At 63.5% G+C, this 25,544-nt stretch overlaps 1 protein-coding gene and 1 long non-coding RNA gene across 4 annotated transcripts; one reads left to right on the forward strand and one right to left on the reverse strand.

Annotated features, from left to right (window-relative positions):
• Positions 1 to 835: 835 nt before the first annotated feature.
• LOC105611576 (uncharacterized) lies at positions 836 to 4,925 on the reverse strand. The gene is made up of 3 exons (XR_001034868.5): positions 4,530 to 4,925; positions 4,035 to 4,301; positions 836 to 2,628 (listed from the first exon to the last, which is right to left on the reverse strand). It is a non-coding gene; the product is annotated as an uncharacterized LOC105611576 (long non-coding RNA).
• Positions 4,926 to 5,042: 117 nt separating this feature from the next.
• Positions 5,043 to 24,779, forward strand: ATP13A2 (ATPase cation transporting 13A2). Of its 3 annotated transcripts, none has more exons than XM_042244766.1 (29): positions 5,043 to 5,212; positions 10,096 to 10,190; positions 10,493 to 10,675; positions 10,985 to 11,043; positions 11,199 to 11,313; positions 11,887 to 11,963; positions 13,757 to 13,834; positions 14,015 to 14,084; positions 14,864 to 14,998; positions 15,080 to 15,146; positions 15,329 to 15,457; positions 15,978 to 16,133; positions 16,531 to 16,641; positions 16,720 to 16,766; positions 16,851 to 17,039; positions 18,657 to 18,915; positions 19,324 to 19,419; positions 19,498 to 19,654; positions 19,734 to 19,802; positions 19,958 to 20,082; positions 21,187 to 21,347; positions 21,468 to 21,584; positions 21,680 to 21,759; positions 22,209 to 22,361; positions 22,442 to 22,538; positions 23,347 to 23,570; positions 23,653 to 23,804; positions 24,039 to 24,208; positions 24,293 to 24,779. In XM_042244766.1, the coding sequence occupies exons 1-29, from the start codon at positions 5,203 to 5,205 to the stop codon at positions 24,425 to 24,427; spliced, it is 3,516 nt and encodes a 1,171-aa protein (XP_042100700.1). In that variant the 5' UTR covers positions 5,043 to 5,202; the 3' UTR covers positions 24,428 to 24,779. The 3 variants fall into 3 exon arrangements, with proteins under 3 accessions (XP_042100700.1, XP_027821472.1, XP_027821473.1); XM_027965671.2 differs by having other exon boundaries at positions 18,657 to 18,863; positions 19,734 to 19,854; XM_027965672.2 differs by having other exon boundaries at positions 14,891 to 14,998; positions 18,657 to 18,863; positions 19,734 to 19,854.
• Positions 24,780 to 25,544: the final 765 nt, after the last annotated feature.

Raw genomic sequence — 25,544 nt, forward strand, 5'->3', positions numbered from 1 at the left:
CTGAAGCCCCATGCCCTGAGCCAGTGCTCCATGGCCAGAGACCCCACTGCAGGGGAGCCTGTGTGCCTTCGAGAGCGGCCGCTGCTCGCCACAGCAGAGAAATCCTGGCCCAGCAACAAGACCCAGTACAGCCAAAACCAGATAGATACGCATCTTTGAAAAAAAGAATAAATATGAGTTCTTACCATCCCCCCAAAAATGTTTGTGAGGTATGAATGTGTTCATTGAATTGATGAGGGAAAAACCCCTTCACAATGTATATCAAATCATCACATCATACACTTTAAATATTTCACACTGTTTTCAGTTACACTTCAGTTACGCTGAAAAAAACTTCAAAAATAAATACCTAACACATATGAGTTTAAAAACTAATAATGTAAAAAAAGCTTCTAGCTTGCAGCTGAGCAAATGCTCTGTAAACTCAAGCAACTGGTTTGTCTCAAACACCTACTGGGTGGAAGACTGAATCCCATTTCCAAGGTGATTAATTCCCTGGGAATTCAGTGGTTTGGACGCCACTTTCACAGCAGAGGGCCCAGGTTAGATCCCTGGATTCGGAAACTGAGATCCTGCAAGATTTGGGCACCAGCCCCTCAGGACTGCCACAGCTGGTGTATTTCCAACGTGGCCAGAGTGGGAGACCCCCCGTGCAGGGGGCGGGCTGTCTGTGCAAGGCTAACAACGCTCCCGCCTCATCGCCCACGCCGCCCTGACGGCTGGGTGCCAGGACAGTGTGCCACTGACACCCGCCTCCTCCCTGCCCGGGAAGCTACCAGGCTGACTGCTGAAACTCCACCTGATCTGTCTAGACAGCCATCATCTTGTCACGGGGTTTGAGAAAATCCCTTTTATTGCAAAGATGCAGTGAAACCAGGGGAACTGAGAAGTTTGGCAATGCTCTAGAGGAAAGCAGTCTGGGCAACTGGGTTTGCCTCTTGGGGACTGTCAGATCAAAACATCAGGATTAGGAAAGATTCATTTCTTGCAGAGAAAAGAGAACCAGGGATCTATATCCCCCAAAGCAGCATCTCCCCAAACAGCAACACTAGGGAAGTTTTAAGCTAAGGGTTCACGCATATTCATGAAGGGGCTTGGACAGTCAACAGAGTCCAAGCTTTAGTTGACTGAACTCACAGGAGTTGGGAAAGGTTGACATCAGGTTCCAGTTGGCCTGCTGGTTGAGCATTTCGGGCTAATCGTCACCGCTGACACAGAAGTTGACATTTACAACCGATGTATTATCTTTGCTAGTGGTACTGCTCTTGCCTGATAACAATCCCTTATTCTTTTGTTCCCTTAAGATCACTTTACTGAGACCTGGTCTAGGGCAAGCATCGTGGGCAGGCTTAGATCACAGAAGGGCTGGGGCCAAAATGGCTTCTCTTATGGCAAGAAAGCCAGGCCTGATGTTCTTTCCCCAGGGCTCCCTTACCCCATCTGGTTACAGAACCAGGTATATTATGTCCTTCCTGTGGGTCCCCGAGGAAGCAGCAGCCGCAGAAGGGAACCTCCTCCCTGGGTCCCAGCCCGCAGACCACCTGGTGACCACAGGGAGAGCCGCTTCCCCAAAGGTGACCCTGGCCAGATGCAGGGCCTCACAGATCCTCTGTGGTTTGGGAGGAAGCCTCCTCTGGCCTCCTCCCATAAAGACCGTGGACCACTGGCAGCTGTGGCTCCTTCCCTGAGGGCTCAGAGCTTGGAGTGTCTTAAATGCCAAGTGAAAGTGAACGAGTTAGTGCCTCAGTCGTGTACGGCTCTTTGTGACCCCATGGACTGTAGCTCGCCAGGCTCCTCTGTCATGGAATTCAGACAAGAATGCTGCAGGGGGTGGCCATTCCTTTCTTCAGGGCGTCTTCCCGACCCAGGGATCACACCTGGGTCTCCTGCATTGCAGGTGGATTCTTTACCATCTGAGCCCCCAGGGACGCCCCAAAGAGCAACACAAGAAGTAAGGGACACATCTTGACATGCAAGTCCCCAACCCCCTGCTTTTCGGAAGCTTTTAGCCCAGCGCCGGGACCTCATGAAAGCAGCTGGCTCCTGCCACCTCGTTTGAAGAGCGTTCATTTCACAGAGGAGGAGAGAGGCTCGGAGAGGGAGGGTGGCTTTTGAAAGCTCTCACAGTAGACGCAGCTGACGTGCACCAAACCCAGGCCTCCCCAGGGCCAGGCCCAGCCCCGGCCACGGCACCACTCAGCCTCCCGGCAGGAGCATCTGAAGAAGCCATTTGTGCGAGACTGCTGCAGGAAGGCGGAGCCCTCCAGGGCCCGAAACTGGGCTCATGTCTAACACTCGGAGATGAATTGTCCGAGGAGACGCATGTGCTGACCAAGCAAGAGATTTTCTTGGAAAGGGCGCCCAGGTGGAGAGCAGGAGGGCGAGGGAACCCAGGAGAACTGCTCTGCTGCGTGGCTCACAGTCTCGGGTTTTATGGTGATGGGATTAGTTTCCGGGTGGTCTTTGGCCAATCATTCTAATTCAGAGTGTTTCCATCATCGCTCAGCCAAGATGGATGCTAGTGAGAGGGATTCGGGGAAGCGGACGGACACGCGGCATCTCCTTTTGACCTTTCCTGAACTCTTCTTGGTGGTGGTGGCTTATCAGTGTGTTCCTCATCAGGATCTCCTGTCATAAAACAACGCCTGCAAATGGTTACTGTGGTGCCGGGCCAGGGTGCGCGGTCTCAATCAGTGCGCTTCCCCTGACAAAACCAGCCGTCCAGCCTGCCGCCAAAATCGGTTCCCTGGGTAAGCGGTCTGCACCGGCACGGAGCTAAGTTCTGCAGGAGGAAGTGGGGACTCAGAGGAGTAGGCTGCCCTCCCTGGGGCGTCAGCAGAAGAAATGGGTCGCCCCGCGCCCCAGCGTCAGCCTGCTCCCCCAGCCGCAGCTGAGCACACGGCTCCCCTGCCCCCCACCTGCTCAGAGCAAAACTCAGTGAGGAGGGGCACCTTCGATCCCATTCCTGCACCTCCACCTCCCATTCATCAGCAAGTCCTGCCAACACCCACCCCTTTGTCAAGCGTATGCACGGAGTCCCTGATTTGTGTCAGACACTGCCACAGCCTCCCCTGCCCTCCCCTGGAGTCTCTCCCCTGCCCTCCCCTGGAGTCTCTCCCCTGCCCTCCCCTGCCCTCCCCTGGAGTCTCTCCCCTGCCCTCCCCTGCCGTCTCTCCCCTGCCCTCCCCTGCCGTCTCTCCCCTGCCCTCCCCTGCCGTCTCTCCCCGCACCAGTACTCCTCATCATGGCTCTGCCTCCCGGCAGCCCTCTCCACTCCAGGTTACGCTGGAGTTTCCCTCTGCTTGCCCGTGGCTGCTGCCTATGTCTGTCTGTTCACCCTTCTATTCCCAGCTCGGAGAGCAGCTCCCGGCTTTGCAGAAATGCGTAATGATGCCCTGGGCCCAGCTCTAGTCTCTATGTGATCCTTCCTGGTTTGCCCTGGAGCCCGGGGTCTCTAATCCTTTGGAGATCCTCAGTCCAGAAGCCACCAAGCCCCAGGTCAGGGGACACCATGTCTGTGCCTGTCACTATGGGACAACGTGCTAACGCCGCGTACAAGCCCAGGGTCCTGGTGCCTTTCGGGGGCTCCCTGTTCCCACCTGTGCAGGCTTGCCTGCCGTCACACTATGAGGCTTCTGAGACCCAGGTTATGCCCCTGCTGTTTCTTTGTTTTTAAATTCTTATTTATCTCTGGCTGTGCTGGGTCTCTGCTGCTGCGCCCAGGCTTTCTCTGGCCGCCTCTCTAATTGCGGTCACAGGCCTCTCACTGTGGCGGCTTCTCTTGTTGCAGAGCAGGGGATCTAGGCACATGGCTTTCAGTAGTTGTAACATGTAGGCTGAGTGGTTGTGTTATGTGGGTTTAGTTGCTCCAAGACATATAGGATCTTCCTGGACCAGGATCAACCAGTGTCCCCTGCACTGTAAGGCAGATTCTTAACCACTGGCCTGCCAGGGAAGCCCCGTCTCTGCCATTTCTCTGGCATTTCAGAAGCATTCTGTACATCACTGCAGAGCCTGCCCGTGGGCACACTCACCTCTGTAGGGGTGTTTCTGAGACTGTGAGTCTCCGGGCAGGTGTGGCTTCTTCCGTTGCCATTTCTCCAGTGGTGCCAGATACTGTCCCGAGTGCTTTTCCTCTTGTGAGCCCCACAACAGTTTCAAGCAGGTATTGCTCATGTCGTCATCCTCCTAAAGGTCAATACATGATGCCCAGGGGGACTTCCCTGGTGGTCCAGCGGTTAAGACTTCGCCTTTCAACTTGGAGGGGGGGCAGCTGCGGGTGTTCCACCCCTGGTCGGAAGCTAGGCAACACAAAACAGAAGCCACATTGTAGCAAATTCAATAAAGACTTTAAAAATAGTCCTCATCAAAAAAATAAATAAATAAATAGAATGTAACTATGCTTTAAAAAGAAAAGAAACGAGAGCCAGGCTCAGTGGCTTGCTCGAGGTCACAGAGCCTAGAAGAGGGGGCGCAGCTTGAACCAGCGTGCCTAGTACCTAAGGCGGGGCGGGCCGGCCTGGTCTTACCTGTGTGTCTCCTGAGGGCCAGGCTCCCGGGTGTGAGCGCCTGGTGTCTCAGCATCACCTCTGTGCGTGACTCTGAGCTGTGTCTGGGTCCTGGGAGTCTCGCCTGTGTGTGCGAACCCACGTGCGTGTCTGAGGTGGTTGTGTAACACGGCCCTGCTGCTTTCCCGGGCGCCCCTGTGTAGCTGCGTCGCAACCCTGGGCGCGACTCCGGGCGGGAGGGCGGGGGGCGCACCCGCGCTCGCATCTGAGGACTGGATCTCGGAGCGCGCCTGTGTTCCTGCGTCTGCGGGCCGTCCTGCCGCGTCTCCGTCTTCCCCTCTCTGCGCGCCTCTGCCCCAGGGCTCTCGCGTCGGCCTCCCGCAGCCCAGGCGCGGCGCGGCGCGGCCGGCTCGGACTACAAGTCCCGGCGGCCCGCGGGGCGCGCGGACGCAGGGGGCGGGGCGCGCGCACGCAGGGGCGGGGCTTGGGCGCGGGGCGGGGCTTGGCGGGCGCGGGGCGGGGCGCGGGGGGCGCAGACCCGACTGCGGCACCGTGGCCGCCGCTCCCTCCTCCCGGTCCTGCAGGTGCTGCGGGCGGCCCGGCTCCGCCGCGCCCCGCGCCCCCGGCCTTCCGCCTCGGCCCCTGCCGCGGGGCCTCGCGACGCCCGTGCCGGCGATGAGCGCGAGGAGCCGCCATGAGCGCAGGTGAGCGCGCCGCCGGGGCAGACGGGACCCGGGCGCGGTCCGCTTGCCTTTGGGAGACCCCACCGCGGGAGCGGCCCCCGGACACCGCGCCCCCCCCCACCACCACCGAAAACCCCGCGCCGGGCACCCCCCCGACTCCAGATCCCAGAGAGGCCGGGAGCCCGGGGTGGCTCCTTCCTAAAGCCCCGGCGGCTCAGCGCCCGGCGCCGCCGTGCAGAGGGTTAACCGGGGCGCGGGCCTCCGGGTGCGGAGACCGGCGTCCAGGTGGGAGAGGCGTGGAGGTCGCTGCGTCCGGGCCTCTGAGCGGGTGTTCCTTTGGGCTGAATGAATGAATGGAGCTGGAGGAGCCAAGGGTTCCTGAATCTCTGGACTGGAATGTCCTGGGGTACAAATGTCAGTCCAGGCCTCCAGAGGAAGGCTCAGTGCCCTGGTCCGGGGACCACACCGCCCCTGTCACCCGTCCCAAGCCGTGTGTCTGGAGGCCACGTAATTTAAATCCTGTCTGCTGCGAAGGGCACCAGTAGACCTCCGGTGTTTAGAGAGGGCTCATCTCTCAGCCACAGGCCACCAACACCCGAGCATCCTCTCTGCAGCTTCAGACCCTTTGGGCCTCTCCCTCCTGTCTCCCACCTCACCCCCCCTCCCCAGCCCCGACTCTAGAGTGCAGGCCTGCTGAGGGGCTGTGGCTCTCGGACCCAGATCCTCAGATCAGGGAGCTCCTGGCAGCTTGTGCCTGACTCAGCCTGGCCCCGGAGAAGCACGGCAAGGGAGGAGGCTGCCCTAGGCCTCCGCGATCATCAGCAGGAAACCGGCGCTTCCGCAGGAAACAAGAGGTTCCCAAACGGCTTTGACTCCAGTCCCTCGGTTCTGCAGTGCTCGTGGCATTGCCCCGGGGCTGTGGAGTCAGACTAGTTTCAAGTCTAGTCTTGACCACTTGGAGCTGTGTGACTTTGGACATGTTGATCAACCTCTCTGAGCCTCACTGAAATGGGGTTCCTAATCCTTACTTTCTGAGAGGTGGCTGTGAGGGCGAATGGAAGGAATGTGTTCATTCAGACCCACTCATTTCCAGCTTCTCCCCTTTCAAGCTCTATGAGCCTGCGCAAGGGACCCTGAAGCTGTGTTCCTCAGCTTCCCCAGCTGTAAAATGGGGTGATAATAGTCCCTCCATCAGAGGGTTACCTGTGAAGATCCGTTGCTGTTATCGAGAAGAGCAATGCCATCATTTGTGAAAGTATTCTCATCTCAAGCAGCTAGGGGTCCTGAAAGAGATCAGACACTGCCCTGACCTTCCTGTGCCATCCCTGGGGAGCCTCAGATGCGAATAGATATAAACACAGCCTTCTGAGTATGTTGACAGGTGTTCTGCAAAAGCAGGCCCTGGGCTTGACCTTGCTGGAATCTAGAGTGTTCCACAGATGTGGCTTCCTCCTTCAAGCTGCCTTCCTCCTTCCCCGCGTTGACTGGGAGAAGTGACTTGTGTGAGGCAGACACAAGAAAGAACTTCCAGAGGGAACACTGTTTAGGCCCTGGGGGAAGCGAGATGCTGAGGGCGGCTCCAGGTGGGCTCTGGCGGGGCCCGTCAAGAAGAGGCTGGCCGCTCTGCACCTGCCAGCTGGCCCAGGGCGGGAGAGGGACTCAGCGACCCTTGCCCCGCTGCTTCCGAGCCCTGTTAGGTCAGTGAGGTGTGCAGCCCTCACTCATGTGTTCGTTCATTCAGTGGGTTCCAGGCGCTGCGAGCAGGAGCGGGTGATGCCTGTGCAGGCCTGGCACGCTGCTCTCAGCGGAGGCGGGAAGTGGGCAGAGGGGGCTTTGGAATAATGGCCTTTCCAGTTGTGAGACAAGTTGGTGGGCACCACGCTGCAGCCCGGTCCCCAGCACAGCCGCTGGCCTGGGGGCGTGGAGGCCAGGGAGCGGCTGCTGAGTGCACAGCTGTGGGTTTTCAGACGGGGCAGTGGGAGCGTGGAAGGGAGCCCGAGAAATGGGTCAGGGCGGAAGCCACACCTCCTTGGCAGAGGAGCCGGTGACGCCCTCCTGCACAGGCCACGCTTCAGGAACTTCAAACACCCCCTGGGCCAGCTGCCTCAGGGTTACGATCCTGGAGAGGGGTAAGCCAGAGAGGCTGGGGCCCTTGTGAAAGAACCAGGACCACAGTTACCGAGGGGGACGGCAGCGACGGCAGGCATGGAGCTGCGGTTAAGAGCGGGGACCCTACGATCATACCCCCTGGATCACATCCCACCACACACTGGCTGTGTGCCTTTGGGCGACTTACTCCACCTCTCCGGGCCTCAGTTTCTTAGTCTGTAAAATAGGAATAAAAGCAGTCCCCGCTTGACAGTGGTGAGAAATGAGTGAATCGAAGTGTGTCGAGCCCTTGAGCGGTGCCTGGCCTGTGTCAGCCCCCTTTGTGGTGGTGGTTTGGGGTTGTTTTTTTTTTGACCTTGCAGCTTGCAGGGGATCTTAGTTCCCTAACCAGGGATCAAACCAGTGCCCTCTGCTGAGGAAGCACAGAGTTCTAACCCCTGGACCGCCAGGGAATTCCCCTGTAAGGTGCTCTTCCCCTTACACCCGCAGTCAGCCCTAAAGGGGAGAGACCACCGACTCTGACCCCTCAGGAGGCAGGTCTTCAGAGCTGGTGGGGACTCTGGTGGGAAGGCCAGCGGGGACCGTGGTCTTTGAAGCGGGAACAGAAAAAGGGCTGGGCCTGTCAGGGGCCCAGGCCGGATGGGTCCTGAGCGCCTGGTGTCCTGCCCCAGGGCGAGCCGCCTGCTCCCACCTGCAGCCACAGACACACACAGACCCACAGCAGAGAGGAGGGCCGCACACACGCAGAGAGCGGGGGGCTCAGCCCTTTTTCATCTGTGCGCTGCCATCAGGACGGGCAGGAAATGACAGCGCGGCAAGGGTCCCTCCAAAGCCGGGCTGGGCTGGGGCCAGAACGCAAAGGGACCACCCCCAGGGGTCTCTGTGGGCCCAGGGGGAAGGCTGACCAGGCGCAGGTGATTGAGAGCCGCAGGCTTCGTGTCTCTGTGTATCTGTGTGTGTGTGTGTGTTTGTGTCTGTGTGTGTCTCTCTATGTGTATGTGTATGTCTGTGTCTGTCTGTCTGTCTCTGTGTGTGTGTGTGTGTCTGTCTGTCTATCTGTCTCTCTCTCTCTCTCTGTGTATTCCCCAGAGACTAGGCCCTTCCTGGAGCTGGTGGCGCCTCCATAGCTTTCTGAGCCGCCCAGTAGCCGGGTGGCTTGGCCGTGGTGGAGCCTGGCTCCGTGTAGGTTTGGGTCCTCTTGTTGAGAGAGGCTTCAGGCGGTGCGGGCGTGTGCCCTGCTCTGGGATGGTGCCCACTGGCCCCCAGAGCACAGGGTCTGGGCCGTGACCTCCTGGCTCCACCGTTCGCTTGGGGACCTTTGTGGCTCAGCCTCAGCTCCCCCGTTCGTACGAAGCAGCTCCTCCTCGTGTTGCTGGGGACTGAAAGCAGCCCCTTCCTGTGGCAGGTTCGAGCCACTCTTGCCACCCAGGAGGTGCTTAATGGACGTCGGCAGCTCTGACTCTGACCATTACCATAGTGATCATTACCACCATCCTTAGGTGGAGGCGTGGGGGCTGGAGAGGAGAGAGCAGACTGTCTGGTCTGGTCTGATGGGCTTTAAAATCCTACCTAGCCTCTCTGAGCCTAACTCTCTTCTGTAAAAAGGGGGTAGTTACTGTGCTCACGTGGCGGGGTCACTGTGTTACCCACATGAGAAGGACCGGGAGTGGAGCCCGCTCGTTGTGGGTCCTTGGGAAACACTGACCCTCCGGGCTGCCTCGGGGTTGGAGCAGCTGCAGGAACCCAAGTGTTTGGGGGCAGAGCCCCTGAGGGGCTGGGGTATTGCGACAGGATCAGCTGCCTGGGAAACCTTGGGTTTGTTGGGTGGGACCTTTAGCTCAGGCCTCTGCAGGGCTCTGTCTGGGGAGGCAGGGAAGGGAGCCCAGAAACTCAGCAGGCTGCTCCCCACCTGCCTGGCTTCCCACCCCCCACAGCGAGCTCTTCCTGGGAAACTTGCGGCTGCCCAGCACCACCGCCTTCGTGCCTGCGGGTCTGGGAGGGCCTCGGGCATCGTCATGTCTTAACAGCTTCTCTGAGAGGTCTGGGGACCGCAGTTGGAGAAACCTTGGCAGAGGCTGGGAGCCCTGAGTCCTACCCCCTGCAGGGCCCCAGATCGCCCCCTGTCTGCCTGCTCTGCGAGGAATGTAGCTCTACAGTAGGGAAAGCAGGAGAAACAGAATGATTTCTGCAGTAGAAATGCCCACCGTGTTTCTTTGAACCTCAGTTTACCCATCTTTAAAATGGGCCCCTTCCTCACAGAAGGAAGCTGCCCGCTGTTCCTCTGGGCACTGGCACGTGGTAGCGTCTCTCCTCCAGCCCTGGGGGCTTGCTCAGCTCATGCCCTGCTCCAACCCACCCCCAGTGACAGGGTTCTTCCTTCCTCCTCCCTCATTTCACCTCCACAGTGAGGCTGCCTTTACGTTTTATTGGTCCAGATTCTCAGCGTCTCCTCACGGCCAGGGCTGTGCTGGGCAGGAAGGTTAATGAAGGATGAAGAGCCCTGTCCCTGCCCTTGGGGTGGAGACCAGGTGGAAAGTGGGGCACAGAGCTCCCAGGAAGGCAGCAGCTGGGTGTATGGGTGCTGGCGAAGCCAGGTGGGCCCCGGCCCCGACTCCTGGCCACAGCCCGTCAGAATTCACCAGGGGCTCAAGGAAACAAGGCGCTGTGAGCGAGAGCCAGCAGGACGCGGGGAACAGGGCCAGAAAGGCCCGAGTTGCTGGGTGTGTCAGCTTCAGTCCTGTTTAAGGAAGGAGGCCAAGCCCCCCCACCAAGGACGCTTCCCCTTCTCCCCACAGACAGCAGCCCGCTCGTGGGCAGCACGCCCGCCGGCTATGGGACCCTGACGATCGAGACATCTACAGATCCCCTCAGCTCCTCAGTTTCATCCGAGGTATGTGGAGGCGGGGCGGGGGCGGGGGGAGGGTCCCGGGCCTGCAGAGGTGGGAGGCGCGGAGGAGCGGGTTCGATCCCGGGGCCGGGAAGATCCCGGAAAGGAACCGGCAGCCCGCCCCAGTGTTCTTGCCTGGGAAGTCCCACGGACAGAGGAGCCTGGCGGGCTGCAGCCGTGACCTGGGGGTCTCAGAGAGTCGGCCGTGACAGAACACGCGTGCACGCGGACGAGGAGGGGCGGGCGAGCTCCGAGTGGGGGTGGGCCCGCCCGCCCAGCTGCGCTGGCCTTGTCCCGCGGTGCAGAGGCTCAGCGGCTACTGTGGCAGTCCGTGGAGAGCCGTCGGCTACCACGCCGTGGTCTGGACGCTGGCGGGGCTCCCTTTGCTCCTGTTCCGGTGGAAGCCCCTGTGGGCGGTGCGCCTGCGGCTCCGGCCCTGCAGCCTGGCCCGCGCGGAAACACTCGTCATCGAAACAAGAGACAGAGAGGTGAGCGGGCGGGGGCAGGGAGAGCCTGGAGGGAGGGGTGGCAGTGCCTCGGGCTCGGGGGTGCAGGACGCCTGGGTTCCCGGGCCAGCCTGGCTGCTGACATTCTGTGGGGCCTGACACGGGTGCGTCTCCTCCCTAGACCTCAGCTGTCCGATCTGAGCAGTGGGCAGACGCGGCAGGGCTGGTGGTTCCCAGGAGGTCCCCCGCATCCTTGATCCCTGCCTCCTCCAGCGGGGACCACCTGGCCGTGGGGTGGGGCTGGGGAGGGGAAGAATCGCTTCGGACTGGGTCCGGGCCTCCGTATTCCAGGATAGTTCATGGCAGCTCTGTACGGTCCAAGTGCAGACGGAGGCCATCGGCGCTGACAGGTGAGGCAGCTGCGTCCCCCTTCCCAGGAGCCCCGCTCCCGCTCTCCTCCCGCGAAGGCGCCGACCCGGGCCTCCCATCCCAGGGAGCGCAGTGACTGGGGACAGGCGGGTGCTGGGCCGGCCCGGGGTCCACAGTAACCCCAGCCCCTCCACAGCCTGCAGCCGCCCCCACAGACGCGGGCAGAGGATGGCCGGAGCCGGGCGGCTGTGGGGGCAGAGCCGGAGGATGCCTGGAAGGACACCGCACGGCTCCACAGGCCTGAAGAGCAGGTATGTAGACGGCTGGGCTCCGGATACGCCCTGCCCGTCCCGGGGCCCATTTTCACACCCTCTGCGATTAGAGCTGGCCTCCACTGTGCTCCGGGCACCTCTGGTTCTCCTAAGAGGCCAGGATACTGGCTGATCACCTTTTTTATTTTGAATTAATCAGATTATTTTTTATTCATTTTTTAAAATTAATTATTGGCTGTGCTGGCCCTTGGTTGCAGCATGCAGGCTCTGTTCGTGGTTGCCTGACTGGGGGTGGGATCCCAGCTCCTGCGCCAAGAGCAAGGGCCTGACCAGGGGTGGGATCCCAGCTCCTGCGCTGAGAGCGATCAGGGGGGATAATCCCAGCTCCTGCGCCGAGAGCGAGGGCCTGACCAGGGGGGATATCCCAGCTCCTGCGCTGAGAGCGAGGGGTCTCAAGCCGCTGGAGCCCCAGGGAGTCCCTGGTGGATCACCTGTTTCATTCCCACCCCTCTCCTGGGGCCCCTGCCTGCCGCCCGCCCCCCAGGCACAGGCCTCAGGCGGGCCCCTGTCCACCGCCCCACGTGAGCACACCCCTCTCTGTCCCCCCTGCAGCGGAGGCTGCGCTACTACGTCTTCCGAGGCCAGCGCTACGTCTGGATAGAGACCCAGCAGGCCTTCTGCCAAGTCAGGTGGGCACCAGGGCGGCGCTGGGCCGGGCAGAGGGCTGGCGGGGGGCAGCCCGGCGTGGACTCCGCTCTCAGCTCCGGGCCTCGACCCCCTGCGACCCCAGGCAGGTCACGGAGCCTGTTAGAGCCTCAAGGTTTCTGTTTGTAAATAAGTCGTGAAGGGGATCCTGGCCTCAAGTTCCAGAGTTTCTCTGAGGTTGTGTATTTCGGGCTGTGCTGCATCTTCGCCGCTGGGGGCGCTGTTTTCTAGTTGGGGCGCATGGGCTCCTTAGGGCGGCGCCTTCTCTTGTTGGGGAGCAGGGGCCTGGTTGCCCCGAGGCACGTGGGGTCTTCCCTGACCAGGGCTCGAACCTGTGTCCTCTGCGTCGACAGGAGGGCTCTCAACCGCTGGGCCACAAAGGAAGCCCCATCCTAGCTCTGTTTGGAATGTAAAGCACACGCTTGGGGTGCAAGGCTTGGCCCAGTGCCCGGCCCGTGGTGGCAGCACCACTGTGAGCAGACTGCCCACCCTGGACGTGGACCTCCTGGCACAGAGCCGGGTCTTGTAGCTGCTCTGCCCCCTACTAAGGGCTTGAGAAACATGAGCTCACTTTATGTCTTAGTTTGAGCCCCAAGAAGCAGACCCCAAGACAGGATTCAGGTGCAGGGAGGCTGGAAGGAGACACCAGGGTCGGGAGGCAGGGAGAAGGCAGTGAAGGGGCTCGTCGTGGGCGCCCGGGACGCAGGCCTCGGGGGCCCCTTTGAGCCAGTGATGCACACACGCCTGGGGGTGCCCTCACCCAAGGAGCAAGCCAGGGGCCATCCCCGTACTCTCGGCCGTTCCTGGTCGCGGAGTCCGCTAACTCGGGCGTGATTCCGGCCTTCCTGGGTCCTGGGCAGAGCGTGCTCACGCAGCCGGGAGGAGCCCTGATGCCCCCCAGCTGGTTGGTAAAAGGCAGCACAGCCCAGAGGCGAGCGCCCAGCAGGCGTGCGGACGCCCCAGGAGGCTCCGCTGCGAGAGGAGAATGGGAGTCACCGCGGTGTCCGTGGCTCCATCGCTGCCAGGAGCCGTCCGAACGCGTGCAGAACTTATTCCCCTGACCCCACCGGCAGCCCCGGGAGGCGGTGCTGTCCCCAGCTCCAACCTGCACATGAACATCTGAGGCCAGAGAGGCAGTGACCTACCTAAGGCGGCGTCTTTTTTCAATATAGCTGCTTTAGCAAAGTTTATGCCAGCTTTATCTATATACATATGTATTTCCAATTCAGAGTGCCAGACACACAAACTGTTAACGCAGGGCCGGTAACAATGCTTAAAGCGTTACGCAGCGTGTCGCTTTCCACTCATTCTGGCATTGATGTCAGCAAATAGTCGCGGCACTAAATGTCACTGAACAACAGCAGCTGTTGTCCCTGCTAAGTATTTTCATCATCTCTAATTGTTTTTCTTGGGTGACAGGGTTTGAGGCCCAATCAGAGGGACAAAAGGGGAAAGTGAGGGCTTCCCTGGTGCTCAGAGAGTAAAGAATCTGCCTGCAATGCAGGACAGCTGGGTTCGATCCCTGGGTCGGGAAGATCCCCTGGAGGAGGGCATGGCAGCCCACTCCAGTATTCTTGGACAGAGGAGCCTGGCGGACTGCCATCCACGGGGTGGCAAAGAGTTGGACACACCTGAGCAACTGAGACGTTCACTTCTTTCGGGCCCAGAGTTAGTGCAGGACGCATTCTCCCTGGGCCGGGGTGGCAGAGGTGGGCCAGGAGGAGGGGAACAGAACTCAGCCCCTGCTGCCCGCTCAAGCCCCTCTCCGCTCCTGCAGCCTGCTGGACCACAGCCGCACCTGTGACGACCTCCGCCGTGCCAGCGCTGGCCTCAGCCTGCAGGACCACACTGTGAGGTGGGGGCTGCCTGGGGGCCGGCCCTCTGTCTTGCGCCCCAGGGCGTGGCCTGCTGGCAGTCTCCTGCCTTCCCTGGCCTCGGTCTCCCCGGCTGTGAAGCGGGGCGCTCCGTCCCTGCCGGAGGGTCCAGCTGCCACTGCCCACCCCCCCACCTGACAGCTCTGTCACTCGTCTTGCAGGAAGGCCGTCTACGGCCCCAACGTGATCAGCGTCCCGGTCAAGTCCTATCCCCAGCTGCTGGTGGACGAGGTAGGGCTGTCCTGGCTCTCCCCAGCTCTGGCCCTGTGTGACCTGGACCAGGGACCTGCCCTCTCTGGGCCCCTTAGCAGAGGCGGGTCCTGCCTGCCGTGCTCTTCTCCACAGTGGAGATGACTCAGATCCCTCCCCGGTCAGCTCAGGGAGAGGGATCGGCAATTCTGGTCCGGCTGGGCTCGGAGGCCGAGGCACCCCACACGGCCGGGGCTCCCGCTTTGCCTAGAGCTGGGCTCCAGCGCCTGGGTCCTTGCGTGCATTGCCCACCTTCCTGTTCCAGCAGCCTCGCAGCAGGGACGCGTTTCACACGCGAGGAGCCGGAGCTTCAGAGGAGGGAAGACACGGCCAGGGTCACACAGGGTCAAAGGGAAGCCAGTGCCGGACACACCGAGAGTCCGGGCTGACATGGCCCTTGAGCCGGGGCGGAAGCCGGCGAGACAGAGGGGAGGCCCGGAGCCCGGCGCCACGCGGGGCGTGGGGTATCAGGCAGAGACTCAGCCTCCGTGCCCCGGCGCCCCCGGGGCACGGTGGAGCTGGCGGCGGCAGCCTGCGGAGCTGCCCTCACCCTCGTGTGACAGGCGGACGGGGTGCGTGGCGGGGGCCCGGCCTGCAGACCTGTGTCCCCTTAGAGCAGGGAGCGCGGCCAAGGGAGTCGGGCGGGACCGACCAGGAGGTGGGCTTGGCTTCCATCCCTGGAGCCGTCAGTTGCTCCGCTCCGGGGCCGGTCCCCCGCGGGGGCCCTGGGCCCTGACGCTGCCTCCCCGCCGCCCCCCCAGGCACTGAACCCGTACTATGGGTTCCAGGCCTTCAGCATCGCGCTGTGGCTGGCCGACCACTACTACTGGTACGCGCTGTGCATCCTGCTCGTCTCCGCAGTCTCCATCTGCCTGTCCGTCTACAGGACCAGAAAGGTGGGTGGGCGGGGCGGTGGCGACGGGGCGGGCGTCCTGGGACCTCCACCCACCCGCGCCCTCCTGTCCGCCTGCCCACAGCAAAGCCAGACCCTGAGGGACATGGTCCAGCTGTCTGTACGGGTGTGCGTCTGCAGGCCCGGGGGAGGTAAGAAGCGGGGGAGGGAGGAGGCTGGGGGAGGGGAGAGGCTGGGGGAGGGGGGAGGAGCCGGCGGAGGGGAGGAGCCAGTGGCCCCCTGCTGACCACCCAACCCGCCCCCCCCTCCGCCCGGCCCCGCCCCGCCCCGCCCGGCCCCGCCCCGGCCCCTGCTGACCCCGGCTTGCCCGCAGAGGAGTGGGTGGACTCCAGCGAGCTGGTGCCCGGAGACTGCCTGGTGCTGCCCCAGGAGGGCGGCCTGATGCCCTGCGACGCGGCCCTGGTGGCTGGCGAGTGCGTGGTCAACGAGAGCTCCCTGACAGGTCAGCCCCTGCCCCTGGCGCTGCCCCCCACCCCCGCCGCCAAGCTCCTCTGCCTTTCAGAACCGTCTTTGCTGGAGCTCTCGTTCCCCTTTGCTCTCAGGTAACCATCCTGTCCTCACCCCTTCCCGCCCCACAGACCCCGGGGGAGGCCCTGCTGCTCTTCACCAGCAGCTGGCTCGGGGCTGGAGTCAATCCCTTTGGTGGTTTGTTGTAAAAGTAACACAGCTGGTTACAGAGTAATCCCAGTGGACAGACAGCAGTGCCTTCCCCTGACCCTGGGCCCCCCAACTGTTCCCGGCTCCCTGGAGAGACGGCTCCTGAACCGAGAGTGCCTCACTGGGCCTGTGTCTTCTGTGCGCTCTGGGCCTCAGTGTACCTCTGTGTAAAACGGGGACAGTGACTTCTTCACACGCAGTTAGAAGAGCTAAATGAGGCCCAGGGCTTCCATTACAGTTCTCTGCTTAGGGCTTGGTCTGGTCGGCGGAGGGGCTGCCTGGGCCTCACGCCACGTATCCCCCAGGGGAGAGCGTCCCAGTGCTGAAGACGGCCCTGCCCGAGGGCCCAGCGCCCTACCTCCCAGAGGCCCACCGGCGGCACACACTCTTCTGCGGGACCCTCATCTTGCAGGCCCGGGCCTTTGTGGGACCCCACGTCCTGGCGGTGGTGACGCAGACAGGTGCGAGGCGGAGGGCCAAACAGAGACACTGGGGTCACCAGCCAGAGGAGAGGGGCGCAGAGCTGGGCGGGCTGGCTGGGTGCAGCGGGCGGGACCTTGGTGAGAAGGAAGGAGCCCCCGAGGGAGAGAGCAGCCCTGTGCTCCCCAGGAGCCCCTGCCTCATGGGAAGGGGACCCAGTGTCACCAGATTGGACTTCTTTTCAGCCAAAGCTGCAATCTGGATTGGAAGTAAACCACCCAGCTTGTAGCTGGTGTTACGTACTGATTCTGTGTTGAGTAAACCTGTGAAGTCTGGGCAGGAGCTGTGGGTCCCCAGCTGGGCGATCGCTGACCCCGGAGCTGTGGGCGGTGTGGGGCAGGCCGGGTGACCCCTCCTGACCCCTGCTTCCCTTCCCAGGGTTCTGCACGGCCAAGGGGGGCCTGGTGAGCTCCATCCTGCACCCCCGGCCGCTCAGCTTCAAGTTCTACAAGCACAGCATGAAGTTCGTGGCCGCCCTCTCGGTTGTGGGTGAGTGGCCCCCGCTCCCTGCCCTTTGGGGGCCCTGAGCCCCAGCACAGCCCCGCTGAGCCCCTCCTGTCTCCCCAGCTCTGCTTGGCACCATCTACAGCATCGTTACCCTCCTCCGCAACCGGGTAAGCCTGGGGGCTGGGGGGGAGTTCTGGGGGGCCCAGGGCCCACACAGGCTGGCCCTGGGCCCTGACAGCGCCTCCCGCCAGGTGCCCCTGGGCGAGATCGTGATCCGGGCGCTGGACGTGGTGACGGTGGCCGTGCCGCCCGCCTTGCCGGCCGCCATGACCATGTGCGTGCTCTACGCCCAGAGCCGGCTGGAGAGCCAGGGCGTCTTCTGTATCCACCCGCAGCGCATCAACCTGGGAGGCAAGCTCCGGCTGGTGTGTTTCGACAAGGTAGGGGCTGCGGGGACGCCGACGTCACGACCAGGTGCACACACACACACACACACACACACACACCCCTACCCCTCACCCCGCAGTGCTGACCGAGCACCTGCTGAACCCAGGTCCCCACTGCCGGCCCATGGGCCCTTCTCTGAGCACCGGCAACCGCCTTGGGTCCTGGGATGGAGACACTCAGAGGCGCCCTCCACCCTCAGCTCCACCTTTGTCCTGCTCACTGTCTGAAATGCAAAATGTCCGAAATCACCTAATTTGTTTGAAGACCGCTGAGAGCCTGCTGGGTGCCCAGTGTGCGTGCTGAGTCGCTTCAGTCGTGTGTGACTGTGCGACCCCACGGAGCGTGGCCTGCCAGGCTCCTCTGTCCGTGGGATTTTCCAGGCAAGAATACTGGAGTGGGTTACCATGCCCTCCTCCAGGGGATCTTCCCGACCCCGGGATTGAACCTGTGTCTCCTCCATCTCCTGCACTGGCAGGCGGGTTCTTTACCACTAGCGCCACCTGGGAAGCCCCTGGGTACCACAGAGGATCCCGCAGTCAGCCCCTCAGAGATGTGCCCGCCACCAGGATGAGCAAACCAAGGACCGTGGAGAGCTGCAGATGGCGATGGGCTCTAGGGAGGGAAGAGATGGGGTACATGGGAGGAGGCATCAGGGCATGCCCTCAGAGAGAGGGCAGTCGAGGCTCCGTGAGTCCCGTGGTGATCTTTGAGGGGTGCCCGCACCGCGATGAGAGTGGGGCTGGCCAGGCGGAGGGGATAAGCTGTGTGGCTCCTGGCTCCTTGGAGGAACAGGCTGTGGGAAACAGTGAAGAGACGAGACCCGCAGAGCCCTGACTGATTGAAGGCTGGCGGGCCCTGGTGAGCAGGCTGGACATTATCTGCGCAGCGGTTTTTTGGCTGTGATGAGTCCTTGTGGCTGCGCGCTCTCTCTCGTTGCAGCGAGCGGGCTGCTCTCTCGCTGCGGTGCGCAGGCTTCTCATTGTGGGGCGTCCCCCGCCGCACCGCACGCTCCTGGGCACGCCAGCTTCAGTACTTGCACTGCACAAGCTTAGCGGCCCACGCCATGTAGGACCTTCCCAAACTCGGGATCCCCGCGGTGGCAGGCAGGTTCTTATCGCTGCACCCCCAGGGAAGCCCCGGGTGTTATTTTAACTGAAAGAATGGAGCGTGGTCAGGTTGCAGAGCTCCCAGGCTCATGAAAGGGCCAGTGTGGAACTGAGCCACTGAAACACGGTGCGGAAGATGCAGGAGTCCTTTCACCCCAGTCACCCATTCATCTCCCTGGGAGCCAGGCACAGCCAGGTCCTCTCGGTGCCACAGTGGACAAGTGGTGGGGTAGTAGAGAGGCCATGGGTGGGAGCCCCGAGCAAGCAGACTCTCTGGAGGGAATGATGCCAGACAGGGAAGCCCCAGGGCTTGCTGGGGGGGTGGGGCATCCTGGCCGAGGGGCCTGCTTGACCAAAGGTCTGGAAGCACGGAGACCTCTTCTGGCTCCAGCCCTGCCTCCTGGGGCTCCCAGGAGCCCCCCTAACCAGGGACATGGGCGCCCACCGCCGCAGGACCAAGCTCACCTAGAACTCGCCACTGACCTGCCTGCTTGCCCCCTGCAGACGGGTACCCTCACTGAAGACGGCTTGGACGTGATGGGGGTGGTGCCCCTGGAGGGGCAGGAATTCCTGCCGCTGGTCTCGGAGCCCCGCCGCCTGCCCGTGGGGCCCCTGCTCCGGGCACTGGCCACCTGCCACACCCTCAGCCGGCTGCGGGACACCCCAGTGGGCGACCCCATGGACCTCAAGATGGTGGAGTCGACTGGCTGGGTGAGGAGCCCAAGCAGGTTGGCCCCCTGCCTCTGGGCACCCGGGCCAGAGGGTGAGCCCACCAGAGCTGAGCCCCTCTGATCTCCATTTTTGGGGCTCCCAGGGAGTCTCTCTCTTACCCACCACCAAGAATGACAGTGGCCCTGGGCTGTGCCAACCCCATGCCAGCGCTCTGGTGCAGGGGTCTCATCTCGGGGGGTGAGCTTAAAAGCTGCCTCACCGGGAGGAAATGGGGAGATTTGGAATAATGTGTCCAAGGTCACCAACCAGCTTGTAAATGGCAAAGCCAGAGTTTGAACTCGGGTCCTTCCAGAGCCCACATTTGTGACGTCTGTTCCATCCAGCCTCCCATTAAGGAAGTCCTCCACGCTTCTAACTCGGTCTCCCTTACTGCCTCTTGCCCGGGGCCAAGGGTTGGCTGCCCCAGGCCAAGCCAGCACCCCGCCCCTTGATCCCCCAGGTCCTGGAGGAGGGACCAATTGCAGACTCGACATTTGGGACCCAGGTTTTGGCGGTGATGAAACCCCCGCTCCAGGAGCCCCACCTGCAGGGCATGGTGAGTCGCGGGGGTGCCCGTGGGGCACGGGGGGTGGGGGCCCACCGGTCAGCCCTCAGCGGCCCTCCGGTCCTGCAGGAGCCCCCGGCGCCGGTCAGCATCCTCGGCCGCTTCCCCTTCCTGTCAGCGCTGCAGCGCATGAGCGTGGTGGTGGCCTGGCCCGGTGCCGCCCAGCCCGAGGCCTGCGTCAAGGGCTCTCCCGAGCTGGTGGCCAGCCTCTGCGACCCCGCGACAGGTGAAGGGGGCCCCCGGGGTTCCGGTCGGCAGGCGCCCCGCCCCCGCCCCCGCCCCCTGACCCGCCCCTCCCCTGGCAGTGCCCGCCGACTTCGCCCTGAGGCTGCAGAGCTACACGGCCGCGGGCTACCGCGTGGTGGCCCTCGCTGGTAAGCCGCTGCCCGTCACAGCCAGCCTGGAAGCCGCTCAGCAGCTGCCCAGGTGGGGACCGAGTGCCTGCCTCGTGCGCGGAGCCAGGCCCAGCGCCCTGCGGGGGCTGGGGAGGCGCGTGGCCCGCGGCCTCTGACCCAGGCCTGCCCCTCAGGGACGCTGTGGAGCAGCAGCTGAGTCTCCTGGGGCTGCTGGTCATGCGGAACCTGCTGAAGCCGCAGACGCCGGGCGTCATCCAGGCTCTGCGCAAGACTCGCATCCGCACCGTCATGGTGACGGGTAGGTACGGCCGGCGGGGTGGCCCCCAGAGGGCAGCGTGCCAGGTGTCCCCTCTGGGGCGTCCCTGCTGGGCTCCTGCTCCCGGTCGGGTCCTCTTTGGACATTTCAAGTATCATCACGGTTCCCTCCGAGCGGTAGTTGTCACCCCAGCTGACAGGAGGGAGGCGAGGCTGGGCAGGATGACAGCCTGGGGCCCACCCGCTGGGTGAGCGCCCCTGAGGGCGGAGGGGCAGGTCAGCCCCGAAGGCCCGTTTCATGGAGGAAGGAAGAAAGACTCCAGCCAGGGTGACCGGAAGGGCTCAGTGGGTTTGTGTCCTCCCCTGGTCCTCCCGCCCCTGCACACGTGCACGTATACACACCCACACACATACACACACACACGTACACACACACACGGTAGGGCTCAAGAGGTTTGAGTCCTTTCTTTGCCTCCCGCTCCTCCACACACACACATACACACACGTAAACACACAGACACACAGGTACACAGACACACACACACACTCTTCCTGGCAGAGCCCCACAGCATCACACAGCGCGTGTGGGACTGACCCCAGGCCCGCTTCTCCTCAGCGCACTTCTAAGCGTGAGCTGGTCCCCTCCTGGCTGCGTGTTGTCTCCAGGTCTGTCGCAGGCTCTCGCTGCTGCAGGGAGCAGGGCTGCGCTCGCTGCGGCGTGTGGGCTCCCATGGCTTCTCTGCAGAGCACACGCTCTGGGCGCCCGAGCGTCAGCGGTGGCAGTGCTGGGCTCAGTGGTCGCTGCTGGCTGGGCCCAGAGCCCGGGCTTCTGTGGCTGGGCACGTAGGTGTAGTTGCCCCGTGGCATGTGCAGCCTTCCTGGACAAAGGATCAAACCCGTTACCCTGCGCTGGGGGCAGATTCTCATCCACTGGACCACTGGGGAAGCCCTCTCCTAGGACCTTTGACCCACAGTTTTATAGGCGAGGAGACCCAGGTTCAGAGGCCTTGGTGCCCTGCCTGAGCTCGCTCAGCCAATCGTGGTGGACGGAGTCCGTCCAGTCTCAGTGCTCCCAGCTGTACAGGCGTCAGGGTTAGGATGGCGCCCCCAACGGCGGCCGGATTCTGACCCTGCCCCACACCCCCAGGGGACAACCTGCAGACGGCGGTCACTGTGGCCCAGGGCTGCGGCATGGTGGGCCCCCGGGAGCGCCTGGTGATTGTCCACGCCGCGCCCCCTGAGCGGGGCCAGCCTGCCTCCCTTCAGCTCCAGCCAGTGGAGTCCTTCACAGCCACGAATGGGGCCCAGGTGAGGCTGACCCTGAGTTCCAGCCACAGCCCCCCACGCCGCCACCCCCGTGTTCCCTGCCCCAGGCCCTAGCTCTCAAGGGGAGCAGGGGGCACTGAGCTGACCTTCCCGGGCCCCCAGAATCCTGACCTGGCTGCCAGCTACACCGTGGAGCCAGACCCCTGGTGCAGCCACCTGGCCCTCAGCGGGTCCAGCTTCGGCGTCCTTGTGAAGCACTTCCCCAAGCTGCTGCCCAAGGTAGGCCCCCAGGGTCCCCCGGTCACCCCACCCCCGCCGTGCTTGGCTGCCTCCTTGGGGCCGCCTCAGCCCCTGCCTCCTCCCTGTGCCCCCAGGTGTTGGTCCAGGGCACCATCTTTGCCCGCATGGCGCCCGAGCAGAAGACAGAGCTGGTGTGTGAGCTGCAGAAGCTGCAGTGAGTGCCTGTGGGTGGGCCGAAGGGGGCGACTGGCCTGTGTGTCCCTGCTCCCCACCCGGGGCATTAGGGAGCCCTCGGCTTGGAGAACCCCGCGGGCACCCCTGGGTCTGTCCTGTGAACAGGCACCCCAGCCCTTGGCGTCTGCGGGGGACTGATTCTAAGAGTCCCTGCAGATGCCGAAAGCCACAGGGGCTCGTATGTAAAGTGGCCAATCCCTCCGCGTGCGTGGATTCAGACCCCGCAGCTGTGACTGCAGCTGTTCACTGAGCGCTCACAGCGCGCTGTTTCCCGAGCATTTCCCAGGCACCCCGCAGGCAGGGGGTGCAGCCAGCCCCCTGCTCTGCCTGCAAGCCCTCGGGGCGGGGGGTCGTGTCCCAGCCGCGGAGGCCCCTGTGGGCCCAGAGCCGGCGGGTGAGTCGGGCCGCCCACCCTCCCGTCCCCACCAGGTACTGTGTGGGCATGTGTGGGGACGGCGCCAACGACTGCGGGGCCCTGAAGGCGGCGGATGTGGGCATCTCGCTCTCCCAGGCCGAGGCCTCGGTGGTCTCCCCCTTCACCTCCAGCGTGGCCAGCATTGAGTGTGTGCCCATGGTCATCAGGTAAGGCAGGCCAGGCACCGGCGGGCACTGAGAGGGGCTGGGCAGGGCCTGGACCCCACACACCCATGCTCGCTCCCCAGGGAAGGCCGCTGTTCCCTGGACACGTCGTTCAGCGTCTTCAAGTACATGGCCCTGTACAGCCTGACCCAGTTCATCTCTGTGCTGATCCTCTACACGGTGAGCGTCTCCTGGGCCCTCGGCCGGGGGGCGAGGAGCCAGCGGGTTCTGGAATAGTCAGCGTGGCTGCAGATCCTGCTCCAGCCAGGTGGCGTGGGCATTGTGGGTCTCAGTGGCGAGGACTGTCTGAGATGGTGAAAGCGCTGAGCCCCTGGTGCACAGTAGGTCCTCAGAAACCAGAGCAGCTATCCTGGGCTCGTGTTTCCCGGCCCCCCATCCCCTGGGAGCTTCCACCTGCTGGGAGACCGAGGCAGAGCTCAGGCTGGGGTGAAGGAGGCGGTGGCCTCTCTCCCATGGAGCGACCTTTCCCCACGTGCCCTGAGCCAGACCTCAGCTGTGCCCCCTGCATCCTGCCAGTGGGCATCGCCCCCTCTCTGCCGGGAGCACATGCTGAGCACCCCCCGGAAGCAGGCGATGCCGCGGGCAGTGGAGGCCTTGCGCTGGCTTCTGCCCCATGTCCACCGGCAGCCTGGGGAAGGCGGGAGCTGTGAGTCCTCTGGGACCACCTTCAGGCTGGGTGCTCCCAGCAGAATGAGGCCACCCAGGTCAGCGGGCATGCCTTCCCCAGACCCGCGAGGGGCTGCGGAGAGGCAGGGCGGTGTCCCCGCCGTCAGACCAGCAGTTCCCAGACCCGTGAGGGGCTGCGGAGAGGCAGGGGGGTGTCCCCGCTGTCAGACCAGCAATTCCCAGACCTGCGAGGGGTTCCAGAGAGGCAGGGCACAAGAACACCTCCCGCAGCAGGGCTTTTCAGGGCAGGGTGGGTCCTCCCAGCAGACTGGGAGCTGTCCTGCCCCCTCCCCACTGGCAGGTCAACACCAACCTGGGCGACCTGCAGTTCCTGGCCGTGGACCTGGTCATCACTGCCACGGTGGCCGTGCTCATGAGCCGCACGGGGCCGGCGCGGGCGCTGGGGCGGGCGCGGCCGCCCGGGTCCCTGCTGAGCGGGCCGGTGCTCGGCAGCCTGCTGCTGCAAGTGGTCCTGGTGGCGGGCGTGCAGCTGGGGGGCTACTTCCTGACGGTGGCCCAGCCCTGGTGAGTAACGGGAGCCAGTCCGCGTCCCTCCGCGCCCCGGCCTCCTCCCCTGGGTCCCTGACCCTCGGCCCTGTGCCCCTAGGTTCGTGCCTCTCAACGGGACCGTGCCTGCACCGGACAACCTCCCCAACTACGAGAACACGGTGGTCTTCTCCCTGTCCAGCTTCCAGTACCTCATCCTGGCGGCCGCCGTGTCCAAGGGGGCGCCCTTCCGCCGGCCTCTGTACACCAACGGTGCTGCTGCGCTGGGGGGATGTGCTGGGCGGGGACGCGCTGGGTGAAGGGCGGAGGGGCGAGCGCTGGACGGTGGGGAGGGGGGACGCGCTGGGCAGGGACGCGCTGGGAGGAGGGGGGACGCGCGGGGGGGCACACTGGATGAAGTGGGAGCGGAGACGCGCTGGACGCCGGGCTGGGGGGCTGGTGCCCGCGGGGCCCCCTGCCCTGACGGGCTCCGCCCCCCCTGCCCAGTGCCCTTCCTGGTGGCCCTGGTGGTCTTGGGCTCCGTCCTGGTGGGCCTTGTCCTGGCCCCCGGGCCTCTGCAGGGGCCGCTGGCGCTGAAGAGCATCACCAGCACCCCCTTCAAGCTGCTGCTGCTGGGCCTGGTGGCCTTCAACGTCGTGGCAGCCTTCATGCTGGAGGTGGGGCCTGCCCCGGGCTGGGGTTGGGGGGGCGCTGGCGGGGGACTCGGCCTCAGCCGCCCCCGCACCGCCCTGTCCCCGCAGAGCCTGCTGGACCAGTACCTCCCGGGCTGCCTGCGGCAGCTCCGGCCCAAGCGGGCCTCCAAGAAGCGCTTCAAGCAGCTGGAGCGGGAGCTGGCGGAGCGGCCGTGGCCGCCGCCCGCCGGGCTCGTGAGGTAGCGCCCCCTGCCGGCCCCATGAGGCAGCGCCCCCTGCCTGCCACGCGAGGTAGCGCCGCCAGCCGGGCCCGTGAGGTGCCGGCCCCATGAGGCAGCGCCCCCTGCTGGCCCCATCAGGTAGCGCCGCCCGGCGGCCCGCGCCCTGCACACTGGACCTGCTGCCTCTGAGCCTCCACTGGACCCCAGACCCCCTCCGCCATTCCCCCCGCAGCCCCGAGGCTGCAGCTTCCCACCTACCCCTAGGGAGATGCTAGCTATCCACATCCCCCACTCCGGACATTCCATGTAGACGACAGCCACTGCTCCAGGCAGAGCCGCTGTCAATGTAGCAAATAAAGTCCTATTTTCCTGGCCGTGCCTGTCTCCTGCCTGACACCACAGACCTGGGTCCCCCCGCGTGTGTCTGCTCCTGGCATCCCCTGAATTTTTCAGATCGCGGTGGACCGTGCCCCTTTCTGAGCTTCCGTGTCCTCGTCTGACAGTAATGTTTCCAGGTCACAGCCGTGCCCAGAGCTCTGTTCAGCATTTTTATGTATCGTCATTTAATCCTTACGTCTGTGGAGTACCGTTCCTCCCCTTCTTTCAGGTTTTATTTTTGGTCATGCCACGCAGTCTGCAGCATTTTAGCTTCCCAACCAGGGATCAAACCCCGCGCCCACGGCAGTGAAAACACCAAGTCTTAATCCCTGGACCACCAGGGAGTTCCCAGTCCCCCTTTTACAGATACGAAACCTGAGGCTTAGAGGCCGTGCAGCAGGCAGTCAGAGCCGGGACCAGGTCGCTTTGACCCCAGAGTTCACGCTCTTAACCTTCCTACTCCCCTGTGGAGGCAAGAGAGAACAGGATGTCTCAGACGAGCGCCAGCGCCTACAAGGCCTTGACTGGGGCAGCTCCCAGCTTTCCCAGCCGCAACACCCTGGGCTGTGTTTGCGGTCCAGTCGCTCCCTCAGATGAAGACTCAGGCTCAGCCAGAACCATACGCACCGTCCCCCGGGAGAGGGTGGGTGCTCCTGACGTCATCCCAGCGGGTGGGGGGGCTGCCCTGGCCGAGCCCCGCCCTAGAGATGCAGCTGGTCATCTGTGCTGGGCAGGGGCGACAGGAAAGAAAAGCCCCTCAC

The sequence above is a fragment of the Ovis aries genome, chromosome 2 (assembly GCF_016772045.2).
Source record: "Ovis aries strain OAR_USU_Benz2616 breed Rambouillet chromosome 2, ARS-UI_Ramb_v3.0, whole genome shotgun sequence".
In the NCBI taxonomy this organism is placed as follows: Eukaryota; Metazoa; Chordata; class Mammalia; order Artiodactyla; family Bovidae; genus Ovis; species Ovis aries.